This window comes from Psammomys obesus, unplaced genomic scaffold (genome assembly GCF_907164565.1).
Source record: "Psammomys obesus unplaced genomic scaffold, mPsaObe1.curated_primary_1811, whole genome shotgun sequence".
In the NCBI taxonomy this organism is placed as follows: Eukaryota; Metazoa; Chordata; class Mammalia; order Rodentia; family Muridae; genus Psammomys; species Psammomys obesus.
This window is the reverse complement of record NW_026595981.1, coordinates 12,162,080-12,187,702: the sequence shown is the minus strand read 5'-3', so window position 1 is coordinate 12,187,702 and position 25,623 is coordinate 12,162,080. Positions and strand designations below refer to the sequence as shown.

The window sequence follows — 25,623 nt, the reverse complement described above, 5'->3', positions numbered from 1 at the left end:
AAAAAAAAAAAAAAAAAAAAAAAAAAAAAAAAAAAAAAAAAAAAGAAGAAGAAGAAGAAGAAAAGAAAAAGAAAGAAAGAAAGAAAGAAAGAAAGAAAGAAAGAAAGAAAGAAAGAAAGAAAGAAAGAAAAAGAAAAAGAGATAGGATTTGGCCATGTGAAGATGCTCACTGTAGGCAAAGAGAAGTACACTACACATGTTGACCTTTTTAAAATATTTTAAAAGACTTATTTACTTATCATATATACAATGTTCTGTCTGCATGTACACCCGCACGACAGAAGAGGGCACCAGATTTCATTACGGATGGCTGTGAGCCACCATGTGGTTGCTAGGAATTGAACCCAGGATCTTTAGAAGAGCACTGGCTCTTAATATTTGAGCCATCTCTCCAGCCCCACACAATGGTCTTAAAGCTGAGGACGGGTATCTGTTTCTGGGTAACTGGCTCAGAAAAATAGTAGGACACAGTAGAAAAGAGCCCTGATTGCCAGTCTACAAGCTTAGACTGGCTAAGAAGGGTTTCCTGGAGAATTAAAGGACTCTCTTTACAGTACTAAACATAGTTTAGAAGCAGAAGCTAAATAAAACCTATCACAGACTAGCCAGAGAAAAGGCGAGACCTATAGCATAGGCTCCTGGATTTAGAAGCGTTTCGTAAATATTGGTTTAATATTCTGCTATCAGTACTTTTCTCTTTTCAGTATGTAGCTCAGGCTCTGCCTCAAATTGGAGATCCTCTTGCCTCAGTTTCCCTGAAAACAGCCCTGCCTGGAAGAGGTTTAGACCAGAGTCACTTGGAAAGGACACTCTCCAACCTGTTGAGCTGCCTGCAGGCTGTGCAGTTGAGCTCCAGGTTCCCAGTTTTTGTGAGCTGTCCCCCCTGCTGAAGTGGGCTTTGCTGACACTGCTCTCTTCTGAGTCATTTCTGCTGCTGTAAGTAACCCCTCATCCATATTCCTGTAAGTAAGCTCAACTAAACTCCTTGGGTTACCAAACTGGACTTTGGTAGTATTTGTACTTTGGTCTGTCAAAGGTTCCCTACCTGGAGTGAGTGGATGTATGTGTTCCATCTCCCCAGTTTTGTTTCACAACAACTAAACATTCAAATTTAATAAAATACCCTGTGGGTAGCACCGTGGGTAACCAAGTGGGTATGGATTATATAAAAAAGGACCATGAGCCTGGGAGCAAGCCATTAAACAGTGTTCCTCCATGGTTCTGCTGTAAGTTCCTGCTCTGACTTTCTTCAAGGATGGAGTATGACCTATAAGATGAGATAAGCCCTTTCCTCACCATGTTGTTCTTTGTCAGGATGCTTATCACTGCAACAAAAAACAAAGTAGGACAGACTTTTGTAATTCTAGGACAAAGAATTTTCATGCAGTAATATATTATTGCATCCATGTTATATATAACTATATTATACCTATCAATAGATGAGCTTTGGGCCTACACAACTGGGATTATAACTCAATAGGTAGAGTGCTTGCCCAGTATGCACAAAGCTGTGGGTCTGATTCTCAGCATGGGGTGTAAGGGCACATGCCTGTAATCCCAGCACTCAGAAGATGGAAGCAGGAAGATTGGAAGTTCAAGGTCACCCTCAGCTATATTAATTAAAAATAAATATTTAAAAAAACTGCAAAGAGAGAAATAGAGCCAGTGAGATGGGTCAGCAAGTAAGAACACTTGCTACCAAGCTGTGAGAAGGTAAAGTTTCCTTCACTTGTCTCGGCTGTAGACATCTTTGATTTAATAAGAAAATGACTTTCCCTTTTTCATCCTGTTCTGTGAAAAGTTCTTTGGGGGAAGTACCTAACACTGTTCTAGAAATTCAGGGTTTAAATGCCTCAGCTAACTGCATGGTTTTGGCTATTGTTAAACTGCTTGCCTACTTTACTTCGCCCTGCAACTGCCCAACCTGGATGTAGTTTTTTTGTGTTCTTTGTCTATAAAAACTCCCTGTACTATGCATTTGGGGGTGCTCTTGAGAATTATTTTTCTCCAGGCTGTCACCCAGCTTAATATAGACTCTCAACTCAGACTTTGGTCTTACTGAGTGATATTTGGGTCTTTACCGCACAACAAAGCCTGCCCATGAGACCCACATGAGAAAGTACTCCCCACAAGGTTCTCTTCTGATACCTGTGTGTGTGTGTATGTGTGTGAATACATACATACTAAAATAAATTGTGTAATTTATTTATTATTTTTTTCTTTGTTGTTGATTGAGACAGGGTCTCTTTATGTAGTCCTGAAGCTCGCTATGCAGACTGGCCTCAAACTCACAGAGATTCCCCTGCTGGAATTAAAGGCGTGCGCTACCACACTTAGCTATCAAATAATGTAATTTAAAAGTTCAGTTCCAAAAAGAGAAAAGAGTATGTGTATAAAACAAATGCTTTAAAAAAATGTTTGGGTGCTCTGTATACATGTATGTCTGTGTACCACGAGACCAGAAGAGGGCACTGGATTTTCTGGAACTGGAGTTATGGGTGGCTATGAGGCACTGAATCCTCTGGAAGAGAAATCAGTGCTCTTAACTCATGAGCCATTTCTCCAATCTAACAATGCTGTTTTAAACATCTTACTAAAAACTAACAAGTGACAAAACCAGAGATGTCTGACATAGGAAGGAAAAAAAAGGGACACAGAGGTAGAAGATTCAGTGATGGAAGCAGGAAGTATTTCTCTAATTTCTCTCCCCCTCTCTCCCTCTTTTCCTTTCAAATGCTAGACATTGAACTCTAGGGCTCACATATGCCAGGCAAGTGATCTTTTTGGACAGTTTGCTAGTTATTTTTATTTATTTATTTGGTTTTTCGAGACAGGGTTTCTCTGTGTAACAGAGTCCTGGCTGTCCTGGAACTTGCTTTGCGCACCAGCCTGGCCTCAAACTCACAGAGATCTGCCTGCCTCTGTCTCCTGAGTCTTGGAATCAGATGGGTATCACTACTCCCAGCATTATTTTTTTCTTTTTCTTTCTTTTATTTTTGTTTTTTGAGGCTGAGTCTAGCCTTGGCTGCCCTGGAACTCAGTATGCAGACCAGGCTGGCCTCAAACTCACAGAGGGCCTGCCTCTGCCTTCCTCCTGAGCATTGGTTTTAATATGTCTGATACACATATCCTATATATACACATATATTTATACATACATAATCTATCTCAAAGAAAGTATATGTCATATACATATATAGATAAGGCCTATATACACATATGCGTATATACAATTTATAAATAAAACACCATCTCTCTGGTGTGGAACAACGTAAGCATTAACACTGGAATGACGCAACAAAAAGATAGCATGGCCCCTGTGTAATGATAATATGAGAATTTGTGAGGCATTCCATATTAAGAAAAATAGAAATGTCAAAGGTACTTTGAAATCTGGTTTGAAACTATGTACTCAAGGGATAAAGGAGTTTATGTGTGAACTAAAGTACCATTACCAAAATTTTTAAAGCTCAAATACTAGGTTTAGAAGTTTTGTGACTTAAATATCTTCTTTCTTGGTAACATTTTCATATATCCATTTATCCATTTACTTTATTTGCTTGTGTGTATGTGCCATGGCAGAGTGTGTAGAGTCAGTTCTTTCCTTCTGCCACATGATTCTTGAGGGCTGAATTCCAGTTTTCAGACTTGGAGGCACGCATCCTTACCTAAGACCATCGACTGACCCTACCATTACCTTATTTGTTTATTATGGGGCATGAAACCTAGCATTACTTATTAATTACTGGGTATGGCGGTACCATGATGCACATATGGCAAACAGAGGACAACTTGTGAAAGTCAGCTCTCTACTTCAATCCAGTGGGTCTTGGGGATCAAACTCAAGTTGCGTTGGCAGGCAGGTCCCTTACTCAACAAGCCATGTTCCTGGCTCTATGTATACTTTTAGTTTTTTGCTAAAAATGCGTATGTATGAACTTCCATGCAAGTGCCACAACTCATGTGTGTAGACCACAGGGGACCAGTTGATTCCCTCCTTCCCCATACAGGTACTGGGGATAGAACTGAGGCCCTCAGGATCTGAAAGTGCAAGCCTTTACTCACTGAGCTTGTTCCCTATTAATGCCTTCTTAAACTAACAGCAGGGAATCCTGAACAGGTCATCTTGTGTTGAGACTTTGTGGCAATGCTAAGAAAAGGAGAAGCCTTACACCACTCCCAAGAAAGAATAAGCACAAGAGGAAGAAGATTTAGTTGGCTATGCTGAAATAATATAAGATGGATGAAAATGGCAGCATTAGTTGACTTCGTCAAGAGTGTCCTGATGAATGCGGAGCTGGAGTTTTCATGGCTAGACACTTTGACAGACATTAGTGTAGCAAGTGTTGTCTGACCTACTCCTTCAACAAACCAGAAGACAAGTAGTTGTGTATGAGCTAATAAAAAGGAACTGATGTTAAAAAAAAAAAAAAGAAAAAAGAAAATGGAAGTGCCTCCATAAGACTAAGGTATAGGCAAGCCTGTAGGGCATTTTCTTAATTAGTGATTGATGGGGAGGGCCCAGCCCATTGTGGGTGGGGCCATCCATGAGCTGGTGGTCCTGGGGTCCTCTATGGCCTCTGCATCAGTTCCTGTCTCTAGGTTCCTGCTTTGAGTTCTTGTCCTTCCTTTGAAAATGAACTGTGGTGTGGAAGTATAAGCCAAATAAACCCTTTCCTTCCCAACTTACTACTTTAAGATTTACTTATTTATTTATTTATTTTATGTGCATTGGTGGTTTGGATACATGTATGTCTGCTTGAGGGCATCTGAGCCCCAGGAATTGGAGTTACAGACAGTTGTGAGCTGCCATGTGTGTGCTAGGAACTGAACACAGGTCCTCTGGAACACAGGTCCTCTTAATTGTGAAGCCATCTTTCCAGGCCCCCAACTTACTTTTGGTAAGTGTTTCATCACAGCAATGGTAACCCTAACAAAGATACCATGGCATATGCCAGGCAAGTTGGCCCACTAGCTTTCAGGGAGTTTGCTACTTTTGCCTCAGATGTCAGCATAGGAGCACTAGGATTACAGCAGTGTTACTGCGCTCAGCTTTGTAAGCATTCTGCAGATCTGAACTTAAGTCTTGACTGACACAATTTACCCACTGAACTCTCTCCCACTCTGGTATCAGTGAAGAAACAAACAAAAACAGACCTCAAGGGCTGGGGGGCTGGCTTAATGGGTAAAAGTGTTTGCAGTCCAACCTGAAGACCCGAGTTGGGTTTCTGGGACCCATATGGTGGAGGACAGACTACTGCCAGCTGTCTCTGCAGCTCACACCATCATTTGTGTCCTCTCTCTCGTGTTCACACACACAGTCAATGAAATAAAAAGAAAAATTCTGATAGATGCTATCACGCGGATTAATCCTGAGAACATCATCTAAGTGAAACAGACCACTCACAGAAGAACAATTACAATACTATTCCACTTGCACAAAACATATATTCATAAAAGTCACACTCAAAACTGAAAGTAGAAGAGTGACTGATGTGGACTGAGAGGTGCTGTGTTGAAATTTTCAGCAGAGAATGATGAAAATCACAGAAACACAAAGAGTGCTTTTTTGGTGTGTGTCTGTTGTTTTTATTACTGGGAACTGAATCTAGATCCTCACATTCAAGGCAAGCACTCTACCACTGAGACATATCTCTAGCACTCTCTCTACTTCCTAAGGTTAGGTTTCAACTGTCCAAACTGGATTTGTGCTCACTCTGTGTGCCAGGGTGGTAAGCCCTGAACTTTTGACCAGCCTATCTCAACCTTCTGAGTAGCTGGGACTACAGGTCCGTGCCACCCTGTCTACTGAAAATTATATTAGATGGTAAATGGTTTTCTTTGTTTGGTCTTTGTTTGATTTTTTTTTTTTTTTTTCCAGACAGGGTTTCTCTGTAGCCTTGGCTGTTATGGACTCACTTTGCAAACCTGGCTGCCTCAAACTCATAGAGATCTAGCTGCCTCTCCCTCCTGAGTGCTGGGATTACAGGCTTGTGCCACTGTGCCTGGCTAAACTGTATTTGTTAACAGCACCTTATTACAAGTACACAGTCAAGTAGTTTCTTAACTCTCCAAGATGATGAAATAAAAATTTAAAACACAAATCCACTGCATTTGACCAAACTGAAGATGTATTACTACTTGTAATGCCATTTTATTATTTATTTACATAATAACTACTATTATTATTACTATTGATTTTTCAAGACAAAGTTTCTCTGTGTAGTGTTGGCTGTCCTGGAACTGTTTTCTTTTTTCTTTTTCTTTTTAAATGTATACAGTGTTCTGCCTGCATGTGTGCCTGCATGCCAGAAAAGGGCACCAGATCTTATTATAGACGGTTATGAGCCACTATGTGGTTGCTGGGAATTGAACTGAGGACCTCTTGAAGAGCAACCAGTGCTCTTAAGCTCAGAGCCATCCCTCCAGATTCCTTTTCTCTCTCTCTCTCTCTCTCTTTTTTAATTCAGTATCTTCTCTCCTAAGAACCCAACTGCTTTATAAATATTAAGTACAAATCCTGCCTGGGGATTACATCTAATAATTACTGAATGCTCAAATACAAATCATATATAAGCTAAGCAATGTACTTAAATTTCCAAGCTTTCTCTGAGCCATCAAATGAGATAAATACAAACAATCTACTCCTCCCAGCAGGGACACAGAATTTGGAGATTGTTCTGGATAGTAAAAAGGGTTTTAGGTTTAAAACTTCTTGGTTTTTACATCCTCGTACTCCTTAGGACATGTCCAGGCATGTTCAAGATGTGTGCCATTCACGACACTGCTCAGCATGTTGCTTCCTCCCTTAGTACTTAAAAGGCTCATTTGCAGTATTTAAGGCTTACTGCTCTGAATAAAAAAGCCAGGCTAAGCTGGAAGTGGTGGCGCACACCTTTGATTCGGGGAGGCAGAGGCATGCGGATCACAGTGAGCTCAAAGCCAGCCTGGTCTACAAAGCCGAGGCCAGGACAGCCAAAGCTTACACAGAGAAACCCTGTCTCGAAAAAGCAAAGGGGGAAAAAATCCAAGCTAAAAACCACTGCCAAGAGAGATAAGCTAGTTCTAATAAGAAACCTACACAAACTCTGTCTTGAAAAATGCCAATTGGTAGACTACAAACCAAGAGGGTTGCATATGCCTGTATCCCGCAGTTTAGGAGGTTGAGACGCTGCTGTCTTCAAAATATGCTAGAATTATTGTTATTTTGCTTTTGGTTTTTGGAGACAGGGTTTTTCTCTGTGTAGCGGAGCCCTGGCTGTACGGGACTCACTTCAGGCTGACCTCAAACTCTAGAGAGCCGCCTGCCTCTGCCTCCCAGAGCGCTGGGATTAAAGTCGCGCGCCACCACGCCCGGCTCAGAATTTTTTTTAACGTTGGGCTAGGAAACACTTCTTTACATCATCCCCTACACTTCTTGGGCGAAGGACCTCATAAATCGCGCCCCAACTTGCCAGTCTCCCCCAAAGTTCTGTTTTGGAAGCGGTCACTTGCGCTGCACGACCGTCCCCTGCCAACTCTACTACTGGAGGCCAGTCCCTCCCTCCTCGGGACAGCAGAGGCCCAGCTCAGACGACGAGGAGACAACCAGGGCGCGGTTTCTTACTTTTTCCAGCTACTTCATGCGCTAGGCAGGCCAGCGGACATTAGGCCTCTCTGATACCGCCACGCTCCCGGGAGCCCATGTCCTCCCACCGGAAGCCGCGCGTGCGTGGGCGCCAACGTCTCCTCACTAACGGCTACCCCCCCCCCCCCACGGGGGTCCGGGGCTGGCCCATAATCCCTCGCGAGGGCGGGAAACGCAAGGAGGGCGTCCATGCCTCAGCGGGGAGCACGACAGTTTCTACCACAGTTCTCTGAAATTTTCACAGCGACGGCTGGCCAGTATTCGCTCGCTGCTTCTACTGTTTTCACTCAGGGAGATGATTCCTTTTAAAGACCCTTGAGGAGCCCACGAAAGAGGACAGAGCCAGGCAAGGAAATATGGTGTGTGGAGTCCACTGGGCCTGGTCACCATCCTCGGGCCTGCAGCCCTTTTTTTTTTTATTTGTTCTGTTTTTACTGTCGGGCTATACCCTTCCGGTAACGGAACCCCAAAATGTGACGCGGACGAATCGCATCGGGAAAACGATACTAGACGTCAACCCTCGTGGGGTTTCCTCAGCGGCTAGGCCTCGCGAAGGCCAGGCCGCGCGAGCCCCGCCCCTTCCGCTGCACGCACGCCGTCACGTGACGTGGCTCGGGGCGGGCGGGGTTTGGGCCTCCGGGGCTGCGGCCCCTGTCGCTCTGCGTCACGGCGTGCGTGGGTGGGCCGAGCGCTTCCGAAATGCAGCGGGAACTGGTGAGTTTCCCGCTGTCCCCCGCGGTGCGCGGGAAGCTGGTGGCCGCCGGCTTCCAGACGGCCGAGGACCTCCTGGAGGTGAAGCCCTCCGAGCTCAGCAAAGGTAACGACTCCCGGCGGCCCCCTCGGTGCGCCGCCCCTGCCTTCGTCCTCCCCGTCACCGCGCCAATGCTCTTTGGCTCCGCTCTCAAAAGTTTTCTTGTGGCTGCAACTGTGTGGAGAATTAGGAACTCATTCCGTGCCCGCGCCTGATGGATGCCTTGACGATTGTCTCACGTGTGCGCAAAAGAAGTGTCTTGGACCCGGGCGTCCAGTCTGTAGATGAAAGGAACCTTTCATCTTCACCCTGGGGTTTCATGATACCTGGGCTGGGAAATAGTGGCTCTAGAATTGGAAAACAGACGCGAGCCATGTAATTCTCGCTCTTCAGAGATTCTAGAGGGGCGGGAATTGAATTCGAGAAATGAAGTGCTAGAGACATTTCGGCCAGAAAAGGGATAGAGCATTCCCTTAGACCAGGAAGAAGCCCTGGAAAGATGTTCGTGATTCACGGAATACCCCCAACTTTTCTCCCAGAGCTCTTCAGATTACGTATAAGTGGGAACCACTGATGTACAGAAAACCCAGACCGAAGTCGGCTGTTGTTACCCACTGTGCCGGTAGCATATGCACAGCTCTTTGCTCTTCACCAGAGGACAGAATGGAATGTGGCCTGTTTTTTAAATGTTGGGTTTTGAACTCATGGCTTTGCAAATGCTAGTAAAACACTACCACAGAGCTACACCCCTAGCCTAATTTTAACTTTTACATAGTAATGATGCTAACCAGGCAGAAGCTGAACGGTAGAGCACTAACTAGATGCTCATGCCCCAAGGTCCTGGCTTTGATCCCCAGCCAGTAAATAACTAAATAACTGGATAATTCATTACCGAGTTAGGCTTTTGTTTATTTTCAAGACAAGATTTCTAGTCCTAGAACTAGATCTATAGACCAGACTGGCTTTGCCTCTGCTTTCCTGGTGCTGGTATTAAAGGTGTGGGCCGCCACCCTGGTGCTCTGAATTAGACTTTCTGTTTCTCTAATGTTTTTTTTTTTCTTTCTTTCTTTCTGGTTTTATTTACAGAGGTTGGGATATCTAAAGAGGAAGCTCTAGAAACTATACAGATCGTAAGAAGAGAATGTCTGACAAATAAGCCAGTATGTGCTGGTCCATCTGTAGCAGCCAAGAAGTGCACAGCTCTGGAACTTCTTGAGCAAGAGCACACCCAGGGCTTCATAATCACCTTCTGTTCAGCACTGGATAACATCCTGGGGGGTGGAATACCCCTAATGAAAACGACAGAAGTCTGTGGTGTGCCAGGTGTTGGGAAAACACAGTTATGGTAAAAGAGGATGTTCTCTGCCTAAGGGTGGACTTAGGATTTTATGTAACTGAAAGAAAATTGTGCTGTGAGTTTGTATTTAGGACACCAGAACGCATGTTACTATTGTATGTGTGTGTGTCAGTCAGCTTACCATTCATATTCTCTGTGCCCCATCTTCTTGATAAATGGGTAGAATGGCTTTGATATCAGGAATGTTTCTTTTGTAATATAGTGTGGTCATTAGAGTAAACAGACACTCTCCTAATTAGTTGGGTTCTGAGATGTATTTGTTAAATGTTTAAAAGTTGATTTATGTATGGTAAAGACTTCTGAAACAGGCTTGGTGACACGATCCTATAATTTCATCACTCAGGATACCGAAGCAGGACTGCTATGAGTTAAAGAATACTCTGGACTACATAAGAATTGCTAGACTAGCCAGGATATATAGGAAGATCCTGTTTCCAAAAAGTATATCTGCCTGGTTGTGGCACACTCTACAGACATGGCAGTAGGGAGATGGAGACAGATAGAAGGATTGAGGGTTGAAGGACCAGCCTAGGCTACACTGCCAACCCTTGACTCAAAAGGAAGGGAGAAAATGTAAAGCATTCAATTCTCAGAAACCTAAAACCACTAAGAGTTCCTTAATCATCATTTTGTACAACACCCTAACTGTACTCTAGTCATCTGTTGATTGCTTGGGGCGGCTCCTATGGAGAGTCAGCCATCCCGGTTGCCTTGGGGTACTATGTTTGCATTTAGAAAACTTGATGGTCTAGCTGATGGTTATATGCAGCTTACAAAAGGTGTTTTAAATGGTTATTATAATGATTTGGTCATTTGGCAATTTCTTGACAGCATGCAGTTGGCAGTAGATGTGCAGATTCCGGAATGTTTTGGAGGAGTGGCAGGTGAAGCAGTGTTTATTGATACAGAAGGAAGCTTTATGGTTGATAGAGTGGTAAGCCTCGCAACTGCCTGCATTCAGCACCTTCATCTCATAGCAGGGACACACGTGGATGAAGGTAAGTTAACACATGGTACTCTGTAACAAAGAGTTTGTGTTTGTGCCTGTCTCAGACCACAGTAAGAGATTGTCCCAAACTTGAACCTTAACTAGTTAAACTCCAATTCTTTTGTTGCAAAATTATATACAGGACTCTCCCTGTAACTCAGGTTATCTGTGATCTTTCTGCCTCAGTCTCCAAACTGCTGAAATGACAGACCTAGGTGATATTCAATTTAGCAGCCATTACTTTTTTTTTTTTTTTTTTTGGTAAAAAAAAATTACAAAACACCCATGTGGCAGCTTATACCTGTCTGTAACTCCAGTTCCAGGGCTTCTGACACCCTCACATAGACATAGACAAAACACCAATGAACATAAAGTAAATTATAAATTTTTTTTTTAATGTGTTGGGGGAGGTACACATGAATGTAGATATCCACAGAGGCCAGAAGGATCAGCATGCAGTGGTTGTGAGATGGATGAGAATCAAACTCATTTTCTTGGGAAAAATAGTTCATGTTCTTTTTTTGTCTTTCTTTCTTTCTAGATTTATTTATTTATTATCTAGACAATATTCTGTCTGCATATATAGCTACATGCTGAAAGAGGGCACCAGATCTCATTATAGATGGTTGTGAGCCACCACATGGTTGCTGGGAATTGAACTCAGGACCTCTGGAAGAGCAGCCAGTGCTCTTAGCCACTGAGCCATCTCTCCAGTCCCTGTTTTGTTTTTTTTTTTGTTTTGTTTTGTTTTTTTTTGCTCTCCTGGACTCACGTTGTAGACCAGGCCGGCCTCAAACTCACAGAGATCTGCTTGCCTCTACCTCCCTGAGTGCTGGGATTACAGGCATGCACTACTGTGCTTGGCCTTTGTTTTTTGTTTTGTTTTAAAAATGGTCCCTTCATTATGTATATTATGTAGCCCTGGCTCTTCCTCCTGAGTGTTGGGATTAAGTGCACACACAGCCGCACCCAGCACAGTTGGTGTTCTTAACCACTGAGCCATCTCTCTGGCCCAGTAGAGATGGCTCACTGAAGGTAGAAGTTCTTCACATCAAGTGTGATGAAGTGACTTTGATCTGTAGAACCCAAATGGTTTAAAGAGAGAACTAACTCCTGAAAATTGTTCTCTGACAGCCACAGATGCACTGTGGCATTTGCATAAGAGCGCACACACGTACATACACAATTTGTTAAAAACAGGAACTTTGGGGTGCTTATATGTCTCTTTCAGTAGTTGTTTTCAGGGTCCAGGCGAGAGACCCTGGAAAGGTAGAAGACAAATGATTCGTCTGTTTAAAATGTCTCACTCGTGGCTCATCTGTACTTGAATAAACATCTTAATATGTTGCTGTGCATTCAGTAGATGTACTGAGTCACTGGGATGTGAAGGTACATTTTAATGCTCAGTTTATAATTAAGGTTTTTTATGTTTTTTTTTTTTTTTTTCTGTGCCTGTTTTGCTAACTTAGCTTATATTTGAAGAAGCAGTGTTTACTAATCTGAAATGTAGTTCCCTGGCTATCCTTATAATGCTTTTTCCCTGAGGATGACCTTGGACTGGAGCCTCCTGCCTCATGTGCTGGGATTACAGATGTGAGCAAGCTACCATGTGCAGCTAATTTCTTTGTTTTGCTTTTTTGTTTTTTCTTCTTTGTTCTGTTGTTTTTGTAGCGTCGGGGATCAAATCTAGAGCTTTGTAAATGTTAGGCAAACGCTCTGTCACTGAGCTTCATTCCAGCCCTGTTTTCTATATAAATGTGCATACATATGCTGGGGACTGAACCCAGGTCCTTACAGTAGCAAGCACCTCCAACTCCAGCCCCTGTTGGTTTGGTTTCATAATGTTAAACTCTAAGTACTTTTTATTTGGCTTTTTGAGACAGAATCTTGCTCTGTCTGCTAAACTGACCTGGCACTGTAGGCTCAGGCTGGTCTCAAACTCATAGTTTCTGATTTTTTTTTTTTTTAATTTAAACCTTTGTAAAAATCACATTTATCAGCCGGGGGAGGTAGTGTACACCTTTAATCCCAGCACTGGCAAGGCAGAAGCAGGCAGATTGCTGTGAATTCAAGGCCAGCCTAGTCTACAAATTGAATCCAGGACAACCAAGGCTATGCAGAAGCCCTGTCTCGAAAAAAAGAAAAAGAGCAGCAGAAAATCACATTTATCTGGCTGTAGAGATTACTTAGTTGTTAAAATCATTGCCTGCTCTTCCAGAGGTCATGAGTTCAATTCCCAGTACTCACATAGTGGCTCATAACTATCTATAGTGGAATTTCTTCTGGTGTGCATATATACATGCGGACAAAGCACCATTATATATAAGTAAATCTTTTAAAGTCATCATTTTATTACTGTGTATACACACGTGTGGAGATCAAAGAACAACTTAAGAGAGTTTTATTCTTTCACTGTGAGTCCTAGTGATTGAACTCAGGTTATCTTGTCATTGATCAAATATATCATAGGAGCTGAAGAGATAATTCATTTGTTTACAGCTTTGGCTGCTCTTGCAGAGAACCCAGGATTGGTTCCCAGCACCAACATGGCAGCTTCCAGGTGGTCTGATGCCCTTCTGGCCTCCTTGAGCACCAAACACACACACACACACACACACACACACACACACACACACACACGGTACACTTACATGGAGGCAAAACACCCAATAGCATTAAAATACTTTTAAAAAACATTTTAAAATGCAATAATTAGTTTTTTATTTCAAAACCACACTGACTTTATTTTCTTTGATTTTTATGTGTTTGGATATTTTTGCCTTCACTGTGTGTGTGACTGCGTGCTGTGAGCTACCCTGATTGCTCTGGAAGAGCAGGCAGTAATCACTGAGCCATTTTTCCCTTTTATTTTTTGAGACACGTAACTGGCTGGCCTAGAATTTCCTATATAGACCAGGATGACTTTAAACACTAAACCAAACTGACTTTAAAATCCAGGTGGTAAGAAGATTTCATATTATGCTGGGTCCCAGTAGTCAAGGAGGCAGAGGCATATCTGTAAATTCGAGGCCAGCCTGGTCTACAAAGCAAGTCAAGGCTATACAGAGAAAGCCTGTCTCAAACAACAACAACAACAACAAAAAAGATTTCATATTATTACTACTTAAAAATCAAGTAGCAGTATTAAATGGAAAGTATACTCCATTGGAACTTTTTTTTTCCTTTGATTCCTAATTTGTACTTCCCAAAATAAAGAAACTTCAGTTGTGGTACTTCTGTTCAGTGGAAATAATCAGTAACTAGATATACAAAAAGATAAACAGACTTTAGTTTTATTACTCTAGTTATTTTACTCTAGTGAGTAAATAACCCCTAGTATGTAAAGAAACAGAGGAAAATATAAAATTATAGGTCGATTATCAAGTCACAGTGAATTTGCAATCGTTCTTTCATCTTTTAGAAAGTGTGTTTTACAGGGATTACAAAGGTATTCCATTTTGTGATTAAAAATAACTGATTGAAGCCTGCCATGATGGTGCACACCTCTAATACCAGCACTCAGGGAGGCAAAAGCAGGTGGATCTCTGAGTTTGAGGCCACCCTGATCTACAGAGCAAGTCCAAGACAGTCAAAGTTACACAGAGAAACCCTGTCTCAGAAAACAGAACAAAACAAAAAAATTGATCAGGCTGAAGAGATGGCTGAGCTGTTAAGAGCACTGACAGCTCTTCTAGAAGACCCTGGTTTGATTCCCAGCACCCATATGGCAGCTCATAACTGTCTGTAACTCCTATTACAAAGGATCTGACACACTTACAAAGACACATGCAGGCAAAAACACCAGTGCACATAAAATAAATCATAAAAGAATTTAAAAATATAACTGATTGGGCTGGAGAGATGGCTCAGTGGTTAAGAGCACTGTCTGCTCTTACAAAGGACCTGGGTTCAATTCCCAGCACCCACATGGCAGCTCACAATTGTCTGTAACCCCAATTCCAAGGGATCTGACACCTTCACATTAATGTACATAAAATAAAATAAAGTAACTGATTGTCTGTACTGTTAGACTATTAGAACAAGAAAAACTAAATTATTTAAGATTGCTTTTTTGTTTGTTTTAGAACATCAGAAAGCCTTGGAGGATTTTACTCTTGAAAGTATTCTTTCCCATATTTACTATTTTCGTTGTCATGATTATACTGAGCTGCTGGCACAAGTCTATCTCCTTCCAGATTTCCTTTCAGATCATTCAAAGGTATGGATAAGCACTAGTAGAATAATGTCTTTGAAAGTGTTGGTAATACAAAAATAAACAGTGGCATAGAATAAACCTGATGCCAGCTCAAAAGTCTCTTCTTTCTCTGCCCTGTAACTTACTTATTATAGTATATATATATTTATATATTGTATATATATATAAATATATATATATACACACAATTCATATTTATATATTCTCGTATATAGTTTTAAGGTTAAAATACCTGTTGATCATAAGTACATACAAGTTTCTGGATTCTATTCTATTGTGCTATGTGCATATGCTTACGCCAGTAGTACTAATTTTTATGTTGTAGGTTTTTGTTTTGTTTTGGTGGGGTTTTTTTGTTTGTTTGTTTGTTTGTTTTCAGAATTTCATGTAATTCAGGCTGGTCTTGAACTTTCACTTCCTTGAACTGTGTGTGTGTGTCTGTCTGTCTGTCCCTGGATATCCTGGAATTCACCTTGTAGACCAGGCGGCCATCAAACTCAGATTTGACCACCTCCGCCTCCAGAATGCATGCTACTGACTAGAAGATAGAGGACATTGGATGGATTATATTTATAGATCATAGCTCTGCGGTTCTCATCCTTCCTAATGCTGTAACCCTTTAATACAGTTCCTCATGTTATAGTGATCCCCAACCATAACTTATTTCTCTTGCTGTTTCATAGCTGTATTTTGCATGTTATGAATTTTATTGTAAATATTTGATATGCAATCCCTGTGAAAGGGTTGTTCAACCTCCAAAGGGGTTACAACCCACAGGTCGAGATGCTAGACTGTCTTTGACAGACCTGAAGTTATAGGAAGTTGTGAACTGCCTGACATGGGTGCTGGGAGCTGAACTCAGGTCTTCTGTAAGAGCAGTATACACTCTTAATTACTGAATCATCTCTCCGGATCCATCAAGAATGCCCACCTAGCTAGCTAGATTTTTTTTTCTTTTTACAGCTCTCAAATTTTTTTAAAGATTTATTTATTTATTATTTATACAGTGTTCTGCCTGCACACCAGAAGAGGGCACCAGATCTCATTATAGATGGCTGTGAGCCATCATGTGGTTGCTGGGAATTGAACTCAGGACCTCTGGAGGAGCAGCCAGTGCTCTTTCTTAACCTCTGAGCCATCTCTCCAGCCCCAGCTCTCAATTTTTTAATTTATTTTATTTTTATTTTTTTCCAAAACAGGGTTTCTTTGTGTAGCCTGACAATTCCTAGATTCACTTTGTAGACCAGGTTGGCCTCGAACTCACAGAGATCCACTTACCTCTGCCTCTTCAAGTGTTGAGATTACAGGCATGCATCCCAGCACCCAGTTTAGAGCCCTCAATTTTAAGATTTATTTATGTAATAAAATATGCTTGTGGGGTGCTGTTTTATTGTTGTAATTTTAACTTCAAACCTAATTTTGTTCTCTCTTCTGTGTTTAGGTGCAGCTGGTGATAATAGATGGTATTGCTTTTCCTTTTCGTCATGACTTTGATGATCTATCCCTTCGTACTCGATTACTAAATGGTCTGGCCCAACAAATGATCAGCCTTGCAAATAATCATAGGTTAGCTGTAAGTATTATTGCTCAAAAGAATGTTTAAATTTATACAGATTTTGCCTGATTAATATGAACATGGTTTGGGGTTTATGGTTTTTATTGTTGTTTGGTAGATACAAAGCCTTGGTAAATAGCCTAAAAATTGATATGTAGTCTGGCCTGGCCTTGAACTCTTTATCTTTTTACCTCAGTGTCCTGAGTACTGAGATTACAGACATTTGTTATCATACATGGCTTTTAATGTAGATATTTTGTAAAAAAGCCAAGTTTCTTGTTTGTTTGTTTGTTGTAACAATAGGGATTAGACCCAGAACTTCATGCATGGTAAGCAGGTGTTCTACTACTAAGCTACTATATAGGCCCTAGTGCCAATTCTCCATTTGAAATATTAAGGGAGAAGTAAATATGAGGTTAGGAGTAGAGAGATAACTGTTTGCCATTGATTTCCATGCAGGAACCATACCTCCCCACTGACAAAAATATACTTGTCAGAAGAGAGGTAGAAGATGAAAATGCTTTTAAGTTACTCAGTTTTTTACCTTGTTAAGGAAATCCTTAGTACATGTTTGTAATACACCTAATGTAAATAAAGAACTTCTTGTTTAAAATTTAAAACATACCTTTTTTTTTTCCAGATATTATTCTTAAATTAATTTTATTTATTTCTTTTGGGTACATGTATATATGTGCTTGCATGCACTTAAACTGTCAGAGCACAACTTGTAGAAGTCAGTTCTTTCCACTATGGGGTCCCAGGGATCAAACTTAGGTTGCCAGCCTCCATGGCGAGTGCCTTTACCCCCTGAACCTTCTTACCAGCTCTTTTTGCTATATTCTTTTTGCTAAAGTATGGTGCTCTTTTGAATTGTTTCTGACTGTTGGTTGGAATTTAGCATTGTTAGTGATGGCATCTTGAAGCTCCCCCAGTAGAGGGCACTCCAGACAAATAGGCTGCAGTTTCATAGTTTGTTAGGTTTTGGTGGTTTGTTTTTTCTCATTTTACTGTTTGCTGCTCCAGCTCAGGGCTTGAGATATACTCAGCAAACATTCTGCCATTGAGCTCTATGGACTCCCTCCCCTGATTAATTTAGTTAGCTTGCCTGTTCTTTCACTCTCCATTATATGTTTATCAATTTTGGTTTTTGTTTGTGTGCATGTATGTGTGTAGGCCTGTGTATAGGTATGTGTGTACCTATAGAAGCCAGAGGTCAGCATTGAGTATCTTCCTCAGTTTTCTGCAACTTTTTGTTTTTTTTTGTTTTTATAGGCAGCCCTGGCTGTCCTGGACTCCCTTTGTAGGCCAGGCTGGCCTTGAACTCACAGAAATCCACCTGCCTCTGCCTTTTCCAAGTGCTGGGATTACAGATGTGTGCCACCTCACTCTGTCCACATTGTTTTTAAAATTGTGTGTGTGCACGTGCACCACACCCACACATGCTTGTATACCTTCCATTGGTGCACATGTGGGAATCAGAGGAGAACTTGTGGGATTACCCATCCAGCCAACTAATTTTTTGAGACAAGGTCTCTCACGGAACCTGCAGGTTAGATTTGTCTAGGTTGCCTGTCTCTGCCCTCTCAGCTGTGGGACTGTAGGTGTGTGTTGAACTCAGGTCTCCATGCTTAGCAAGTACTTTTTACTGACTGAGCCACCTCTCCTAAGTTTCCTTTCTCTTTTAAATGTTTTATATTACTAATAACCCTCAGAAAGGGTGTTTGAAAGTGTATTTTCTTTCTCTCCCCCATCTGTGTGTCTGTCTGTACATGTGTATGCATGTGTTCCTGGGGGCCAGCGGTCAACCTTAGACCCTCCTCAAGAGTTTTTTTTTTTTTTAAGATTTATATACAATGTCCTGTCTGCACGTACACCTAAATGCCAGAAGAGGGCACCAGATTTCATAATAGGTGGTTGTGAGCCACCATGTGGTTGCTGGGAATTGAACTCAGGACCTCTGGAAGAGCAAGCAGTGTTCTTACCCGGTGAGCCATCTCTCCAGCCCATCTGCCTTCTTTTTTGAGGCTTGGTTTCTCATTGGCCTAGAGCTTGGCAGTTCATTTAAGGTGGCAATAAGCCCAGTGATGGGACTGTAAGAGTGTCATTGCATGTGGCATTTCCACCTGGGCTCTGGAGATCCACTCAAACCAAGTCCTTAACACTTGTACAGCCAGCATTTTACCTACCAACCTATCACATCCTTCCTTGAAAATACATTCTCCCTAGGTTTATTCATTTGAGACGAGATCTTACTATATAGTCCTGGCTGGCCTAGAGCTCACTGTGTAGACCAGGCTGGACTTGAACTTGCAGAGATTCTCCTAGTATTTTTTTTCCCAAGTGCTAAGATTAAAGCTACGTACTACCATGCTCGACCTGGAAGTATGTTGTTCTTAAAAATAAATGTTTTGCCTATGTGATCTTTGTATTGTGTGTATTCCTGGTGCCTGTGGAGTTCAGAAAAAGGCATCAGATTCCCTTGAATTGGCATGGTTGTGAGCTGACACATGGGTGCTGGGAGCTGAACCTCATGTCCTTTGCAAGAGCAACAAGTGTTTTAACTGCTGAGCCATTTTTTTATTCTATCCCCTTTTTGAGGATTGATTGATGATTGATGATTGATTAAGAGACAGGGTCTCACTATATGGCTCTGAATGCCCTGAAACTCACTATTAGGATCAAAAGAAACCAGAAAATTGGACTCTTCTATACTGAAAAATTATGTATTAAGACTTTATCTTAAAAAACTAAAATAAAATTACTGTTTGGGTAGGCATGGTGATTCATGCTTGTAATTCCAGCACTTCAGAAGTGAAGGCAGGAGAATCAGGTTCAAGGTCAACCTCAGCTACATGGCAAATTCAAGGCTAGCCTGGGCTCCCTGAGACCCTGGCTCAGAAAAAGGAAATAAATGTGGGTGCTCTGGGTAAGAGCACTTACTGTGAGAGAGAGAGGACCTGAGTTCAAATGCCCAGTACCCATGTAAGAGCCATGCTTAGCAGGGCCACTAAGCAGGCTAGCCAGCACATTAGCATACATACACAAGTCCATACACTGCTATATTAAAAACAGATACTCACATACTTTTTGTTTGTTTGTTTTTGTTTTTTTGAGATAGGATTTCTTTGTGTAGCCCTAGGTGTCCTGGACTGGCTTTGTAAACCTGACTGGCTGGCCTTGAACTCAGATCTCCCTGCCTCTGCCTTGTGAGTGCTGGGATTGCAATTGTGTGCCACGACCGTCTTGCTCTCAAATACATTTTTAAACCCCCCACCCCCAAGGGAGGACCAACTGTATTGACATTATTTCAAGGGTTGGGGCTGGAGAGGTGGTACAGCAGTTTAGAGCACTGGCTGTTTGTTTCAGAGAACCCAGTTTCGATTCTCAGCACTGACTGGGGGTTCACAACCATCTAACTCCAGTCCCAGGAGATCTGATGCATCACATAAAATAAGAACAAATTTTAAAAGATAATATTTGGGTTAGGGATGTAGCTCAGTTCTAGAGTATATGCTTTGCATATCCAAGAACCTACGTTTAGTAACAATCCAAGTTCCGTTTGTCAAAATGGAGAATATTTTACATAGACTGTTTCATCCATGATGATTAGCAATACTTTTAATTGTGAAGAAAATACAGCCTGGTTTTTTTGTTAACCTGATTACTGCTTTTTTTACAATCTATGTAAAAGATGAGTGTTATGCCTACATGTGTGTTTGTACACCATGTGCATGCTATATCCAAGGAAACTAGAAAAGGCTATTGGATCCCTTAAGACTGGAATTAGAGATGTTTGTTAGCCACTTGGATTTTATTGTTTTTTCAGGGCAAGGTCTTGTTTAGCTCAAATTGGCTTTGAACTCTTTTTGTTGTTGTTTTTGGTTTTTTGAGATGATCTCTGTATAGCCCTAGCTGTCTGTAGACCAGGTAGGCGTTGCACTTGATCCTCCTGCCTCTGCTTCCTGAGAGCTGGGATTAAAGACAGAGAGTGTGGGCTACCTCTGCCTAGTTATTATTTGTAGTGTTTTATCTGCATGTGTGCCTACACACCAGAAGAGGGCACCAGATCCATCTTAGATGATTGTGAGCCACCCATGTGGTTTCTGGGATTTGAACTTAGAACCTTTGGAAGAGCAGCCAGTGCTCTTAACCTCTGAGCCATCTCTTTAGCCCTGACCCTTGATCTTACTGCTTCTTTTTTTTTATTGGAGACAAGGTCTTACTGTGTAGCTCTGGCTGTCCTGGAACTTAAGTTACCAGGGTGGTCTCAAACACCTACCTGCCTCTGCATTTCAGGTTCTGGGGATTGAAAGTGTGCATCACTGCCCACCTGTCTTACTTTTATATTGCTGTGACAAAACATCATGACCAAGGCAATTTATTAAAAAAAAAAAAAAAAAAAAAAAACACTTAACTGGGCCTAAAGGCTTCAGAGAGCTTAGAGATGTGCACCAATACACCCAGTTTGCTTCTATTGCTTAAGTGCTAGGATCAAAGGCATGTACCACCATATTTGGCCAAAATTCTTACTTTATTTTTTGAGACAGGTCTATGTAAGCCTTGGTTGTTTGGAATGCTCTAAGTAGACCAGGCTGGCTTTGAACTCAGAGATATACATGTTATGGTTCAGGAATAGCTACACAAAACTATTCAGACACCGATCTCAGTCAGATATGGATGGTTTATTGAATGCACACCCCAAGACTGATCCATTGGGGATGCAGTTCAGACTCAGGTGCTGAACAATGTATTGTTGAATGTTCTTCAGAGTTAGCTTATATAGGCAAGAACCGCAATTAGCTGATACAGGAGGTCTGACAGTGGAACAGGATGGTAGGCTCTGACTTGTTATTTTTGCTAACTAGACAAAGCAGTTCTAGCTAACCTTGAAAGCATGCCTGGCAGCTGGGGCCAGCTGTGCTTATGGCTGCAGAATCTCTAGGAATAAGTTCATAGAGTTTTCTGAACATAAACATAGGTTTATGTTCACCTATGTTTTTGATCCACCTATCTTGCACAGAGATTCTTCTGTCAGCAACAAGCTGAGATAATGTGGCTAGTAGGCCTGAAACAAAAGTGGCTGCAGTTATGTTAAAGGAATAGACCTATACAGGAGGGAAAGTGGGCCTTAACACCTGCCTCTGTCACCATGTGCTGGGATTAGAGGCATGTGTCACTAATTATAATTTGAAAGTTAAATTTAAATTATATTTAAAATTTGAATTTTAGAAAGTGAAGTTTGAAGGAGGGATACTGGAAAGATAGCTCAGTGGATAATGTGTTTGCTTTGGTAATATAAAGACCTGAGTTTAAAACCCCATAAAAGCACCTACATAAAACCATGGCAGTGCACTCCTGTAACCCCAGCACTGGTATAGGTCACGGTGGGGAAAGGATTTCAACAGGGCATCCTTCGGTTTTGTCAGCCAGGCTAACCCAAACAGGAATTCTAGATTCAATGAGAGACCCTGTCTCAAAAAGTAAGATAGATGTTTGGGGGAGTTATCACATGCCTTTAATCCCAGCACTCAGGAGGTAGAGGCAGGCAGATCTCTGAATGTGAGGCCAGCCTGGTCTGCAGAGCTAATTCTAGAACAGCCAGGGCTACATGGGAAACCCGTCTCCAAACCTCCTCCCACGGCCCACCCTTTCCCCCCCCCAAAAAAAAAAAAAAAAAAAAGAAAGAAAGAAAAGAATTCTTTGTTCCTGCAGATTTTTCTGGTCAGTTATATCATGTTTTCTGAGAACATGTTTTTACAGATAAGCACAGAAGCTTTTTCTTTTTAAATTTTCAAACAAGAGAACATATCCCTCTCATCTTGTATCAGAAAAAAAAAATGTATTCTTACAGAGTTACTTAATTTTTTTGTGTATAAGAGTTTTGCTTGCTTGTATGTCTGTGAACCCATGTGTGCAGGGTACCAGAGGAAGTTATAAAAGGATGTTAGGTCTTCTGAAACTGAAGTTACAGATGACTGTGAGACACCATGTGAGTTCTGGAAATGGAATCTGGGTCCTACAACCACTGGGTCATTTCTCCAAACTCTGATATTTCCTTTAACTTACTATGTTCAAAATATTAAATTCATAGGTCTGTTTATATACAATTTTTATGTCCTAACTTTCTACGTTTTGCTTTTATAGGTTATTTTAACTAATCAGATGACAACAAAGATTGATAAAAATCAAGCATTTCTTGTTCCTGCATTAGGTGGGTAAATGAATGAGATAAAGCTTTTTTGATTTTTGATTTTTGTTTTTGTTTTTTTTGTTTGTTTGTTTGTTTTTAATGTGTGAAAGGTGTCAGATCCCTTGGAACTGGAGTTACAGACAGTTGTGAGCTGCCATGTGGGTGCTGGAAATTGAACCCAGGTCCTTTGTAAGAGCAGACAGTGCTCTTAACCACTGAGCCATCTCTCTGGCCCAGTTTTTGGTTTTTTGAGACAGGGTTTTTCTGTGTATTCCTGGCTGTCCTGAAGCTCACTCTGACCAGGCTGACCTCAAACTCAGAAATCTGACTCTGCCTCCCTGAGTGTTAGGATTAAAGGTGTGTGACACCATGTCCAGTGGAGATAGAACATTTTTATTTTAACATTTTTTTCTATATTTTCATTTGATGTTTGATGAATACTATAAGCTTTTGAAAGCAGAGACTATCTTATTCACTGATCACATTTATTAAATGGCTACCTTCTGATGACTGAGTCAGAAACCTGAGAAGTAAATATTCAAAATAGGATTCTAGACATGAAGACCTCAGTCTTAGGGCAGGAAGGAGAATGAGTTTATTTAAATATAAATAATAATGGTGCAAACAGGTATGACTATTAAATTTTATTAGAACACAATGCTTCAAGTTCTTTTTCCACTGAAATCCAGTAATATTCTGTGTGCCAAAGATGGTGAGACAGACCTATAGCCCCAGCTACTGAGGAGGCTGAAGTTGAAGGTTGTGTTGAGCCAGGAGTCACAGGCAAGCCTGAACTGCATAATGAAACCTCCATGGTTGCACATCTTTAACCCCAGCACTCCAGAGGCTGAAACAGGCAGAATTCTCTTAATTCAAGGCCAGCCTGGTCTACGTACGGAGTTCCAGGCCTGCCAGGACTATAATAAGACCCTGTTTCTGGGTGTCAGAAATATGTAACAGGCTTTATGGAATGGAAGGTTGGTAATACACTGAAACTGACATTTTCATGAAACAAATAGAGGATAATGATTTGCATTGCTTTCCTAGACAAGTAAAACTCTAATATTCTTAGGATCTTACTCATGTCCTACAGGTTTTGAAACCAAGAATATTATCTTAAATTTGGTAAAGTAAGATTGTATTTGACCAGACATTCTAAGCAGCTTAAAAATTTCTAAAGATACTATATAGTTAATTTTTTTTTCTTTTAGGGGAAAGCTGGGGACATGCTGCAACAATAAGGCTAATTTTTCACTGGGAACAAAAGCAAAGGTCAGTATAGAAATAAGTTCATAATTTAGAATATCATTGTAATTATACTGAACACTTTCTGTTTTTTTTAGCCTTATTCCCCAGCTTGAGATTTGCAATGAATGACCCATAAACCACTGCTTTTGTTGCCTTGTTTGACATCAGTTAGAGCAAACATAGAAACACGTTGTTAATACTGCACATTCAGCTACATAGGGAATTCTTTGTGTATTTAAATGATGGGGTGAATACACCTGGAACATGTAGGTGGCTAAGGAATTGCTACCTTCTGATATTCTTTGAAATTACTTATTAGCCATGAAGAAGGAGGTGGTACTCTGTGTTCCCAGAGGGGATTGAAAGAAGAATAAAATCAGGACAAAAGGAAAACTTTTGAGGTTAGCCTTAGGACTAATATATATGGAAAATAGGATGGTTTTTCTTAGTTGCTTAATATAGTTCTTGCATGAAATTGTCTGTCACCTTTTATTGCCCATGTATTTACCTGCCTTTCACAAGTATTGTTCTTTAAAATAAAATCATGTCAGCATGAAGCCTTTGTGTTTGTTTCTAAAGCTGCTGAGCAAGTGAATGAACCAGCTTTCCTTTTCTTTTAAAATAGGCCATTGAAAGCTATGAAGTCTTTTATTCTGAACTTCAAAAAATGTCAGATTTATACCAGCCATTCTGTTTTGTGATTAATTGGCATAACCTAGAGAACTTGGTATGGAAGTGCTCTAATAAAGGGGGAAATCAAGGCAGTATGTAGGGCAATATTGATCTTAGTAATACTATATTAAAAAAAAACCTGCATTACATGTCACCTCTTTTTGGGGGAGGGGATTGTTTTGTGTTGTGTGTTTGTTTTTTTTTTTTTTTTTTTTTTTCAAGACAGGGTTTCTCTGTGTAACAAGAGCCCTGGCTGTTCTGAAGTCCAGTTCTGCAGAGCAGGCGGTCCTCCAGCTTATAGAGACATAGAGATCTGCCTGCCTTTGCCTCCCAGATGTTGTTTTTAGAGCTATGTGCCACCACACATGTCACCTTCTAATGCTCTTTCAAATCCATATTGTAGCTAAGTATGTTGGCACATGTCTTCTAAGTTTAGCACTTGGGAGGCTGAGGCAGAAAAGCCTGAGTTTGAGGCTTAACTGGGACTGCCTAGTTCCAGGCCAGCCTAGGACAGAGTGAGACCGCATAAAAAGAAAACAAAGCCATATCATGAAACTTTCATGTACAAATTCTTTTGAGGGTAGGAGGGTTTGATAATGAATCTCTGACTAGTCTCTGATATGTAGTCTTGACTGTCATAGAATTCTGTGTAGCCTAGTTGGCCTTGAACTCAAAGAAATCTGCCTGCCTCTACCTCCTGAGTGCTGGGATTAAAGTAGTGTGCCACCACACCCAGCTTTTATTTAATAAATAAAATGGATTTATTTTGTTTTATGTGAGTATTATGCCTACCTGTTTTTGCATGTATGTTTGTGTAACATTTGTGTGTCTGGTGCCCACAGAGGTTAGAAGTCATTGGGTTCCCATGGAACCGGAGTTCCAGATGGTTGTTAGCGACCGCATGGGTGCTGGGAACTGAACCTGAGTCTTCTGCAAGAGCAAGTGCTCTTGACTATTCAGCCACCTCTCCATCCCCTACAATCTATACTTTGAAAAGGAAGTTAGGGGGCTTTTTGGAA

At 41.2% G+C, this 25,623-nt stretch overlaps 1 protein-coding gene across 2 annotated transcripts in view; it reads left to right on the top strand.

Moving 5' to 3' along the window:
* Positions 1-8,255: 8,255 nt before the first annotated feature.
* The window catches only part of Rad51c (RAD51 paralog C), a 28,393-nt gene continuing 11,025 nt past the window's right edge, over positions 8,256-25,623 (top strand). For both annotated transcript variants that reach the window (XM_055620595.1, XM_055620593.1), the window contains exons 1-7: positions 8,256-8,444; positions 9,465-9,723; positions 10,567-10,733; positions 14,809-14,942; positions 16,381-16,512; positions 22,639-22,705; positions 23,896-23,956. In XM_055620595.1, coding sequence (XP_055476570.1) covers positions 8,327-8,444; positions 9,465-9,723; positions 10,567-10,733; positions 14,809-14,942; positions 16,381-16,512; positions 22,639-22,705; positions 23,896-23,956 — 938 coding nt within the window. In that variant the 5' untranslated portion in view covers positions 8,256-8,326. The remainder of the gene's footprint in view (positions 8,445-9,464; positions 9,724-10,566; positions 10,734-14,808; positions 14,943-16,380; positions 16,513-22,638; positions 22,706-23,895; positions 23,957-25,623) is intronic.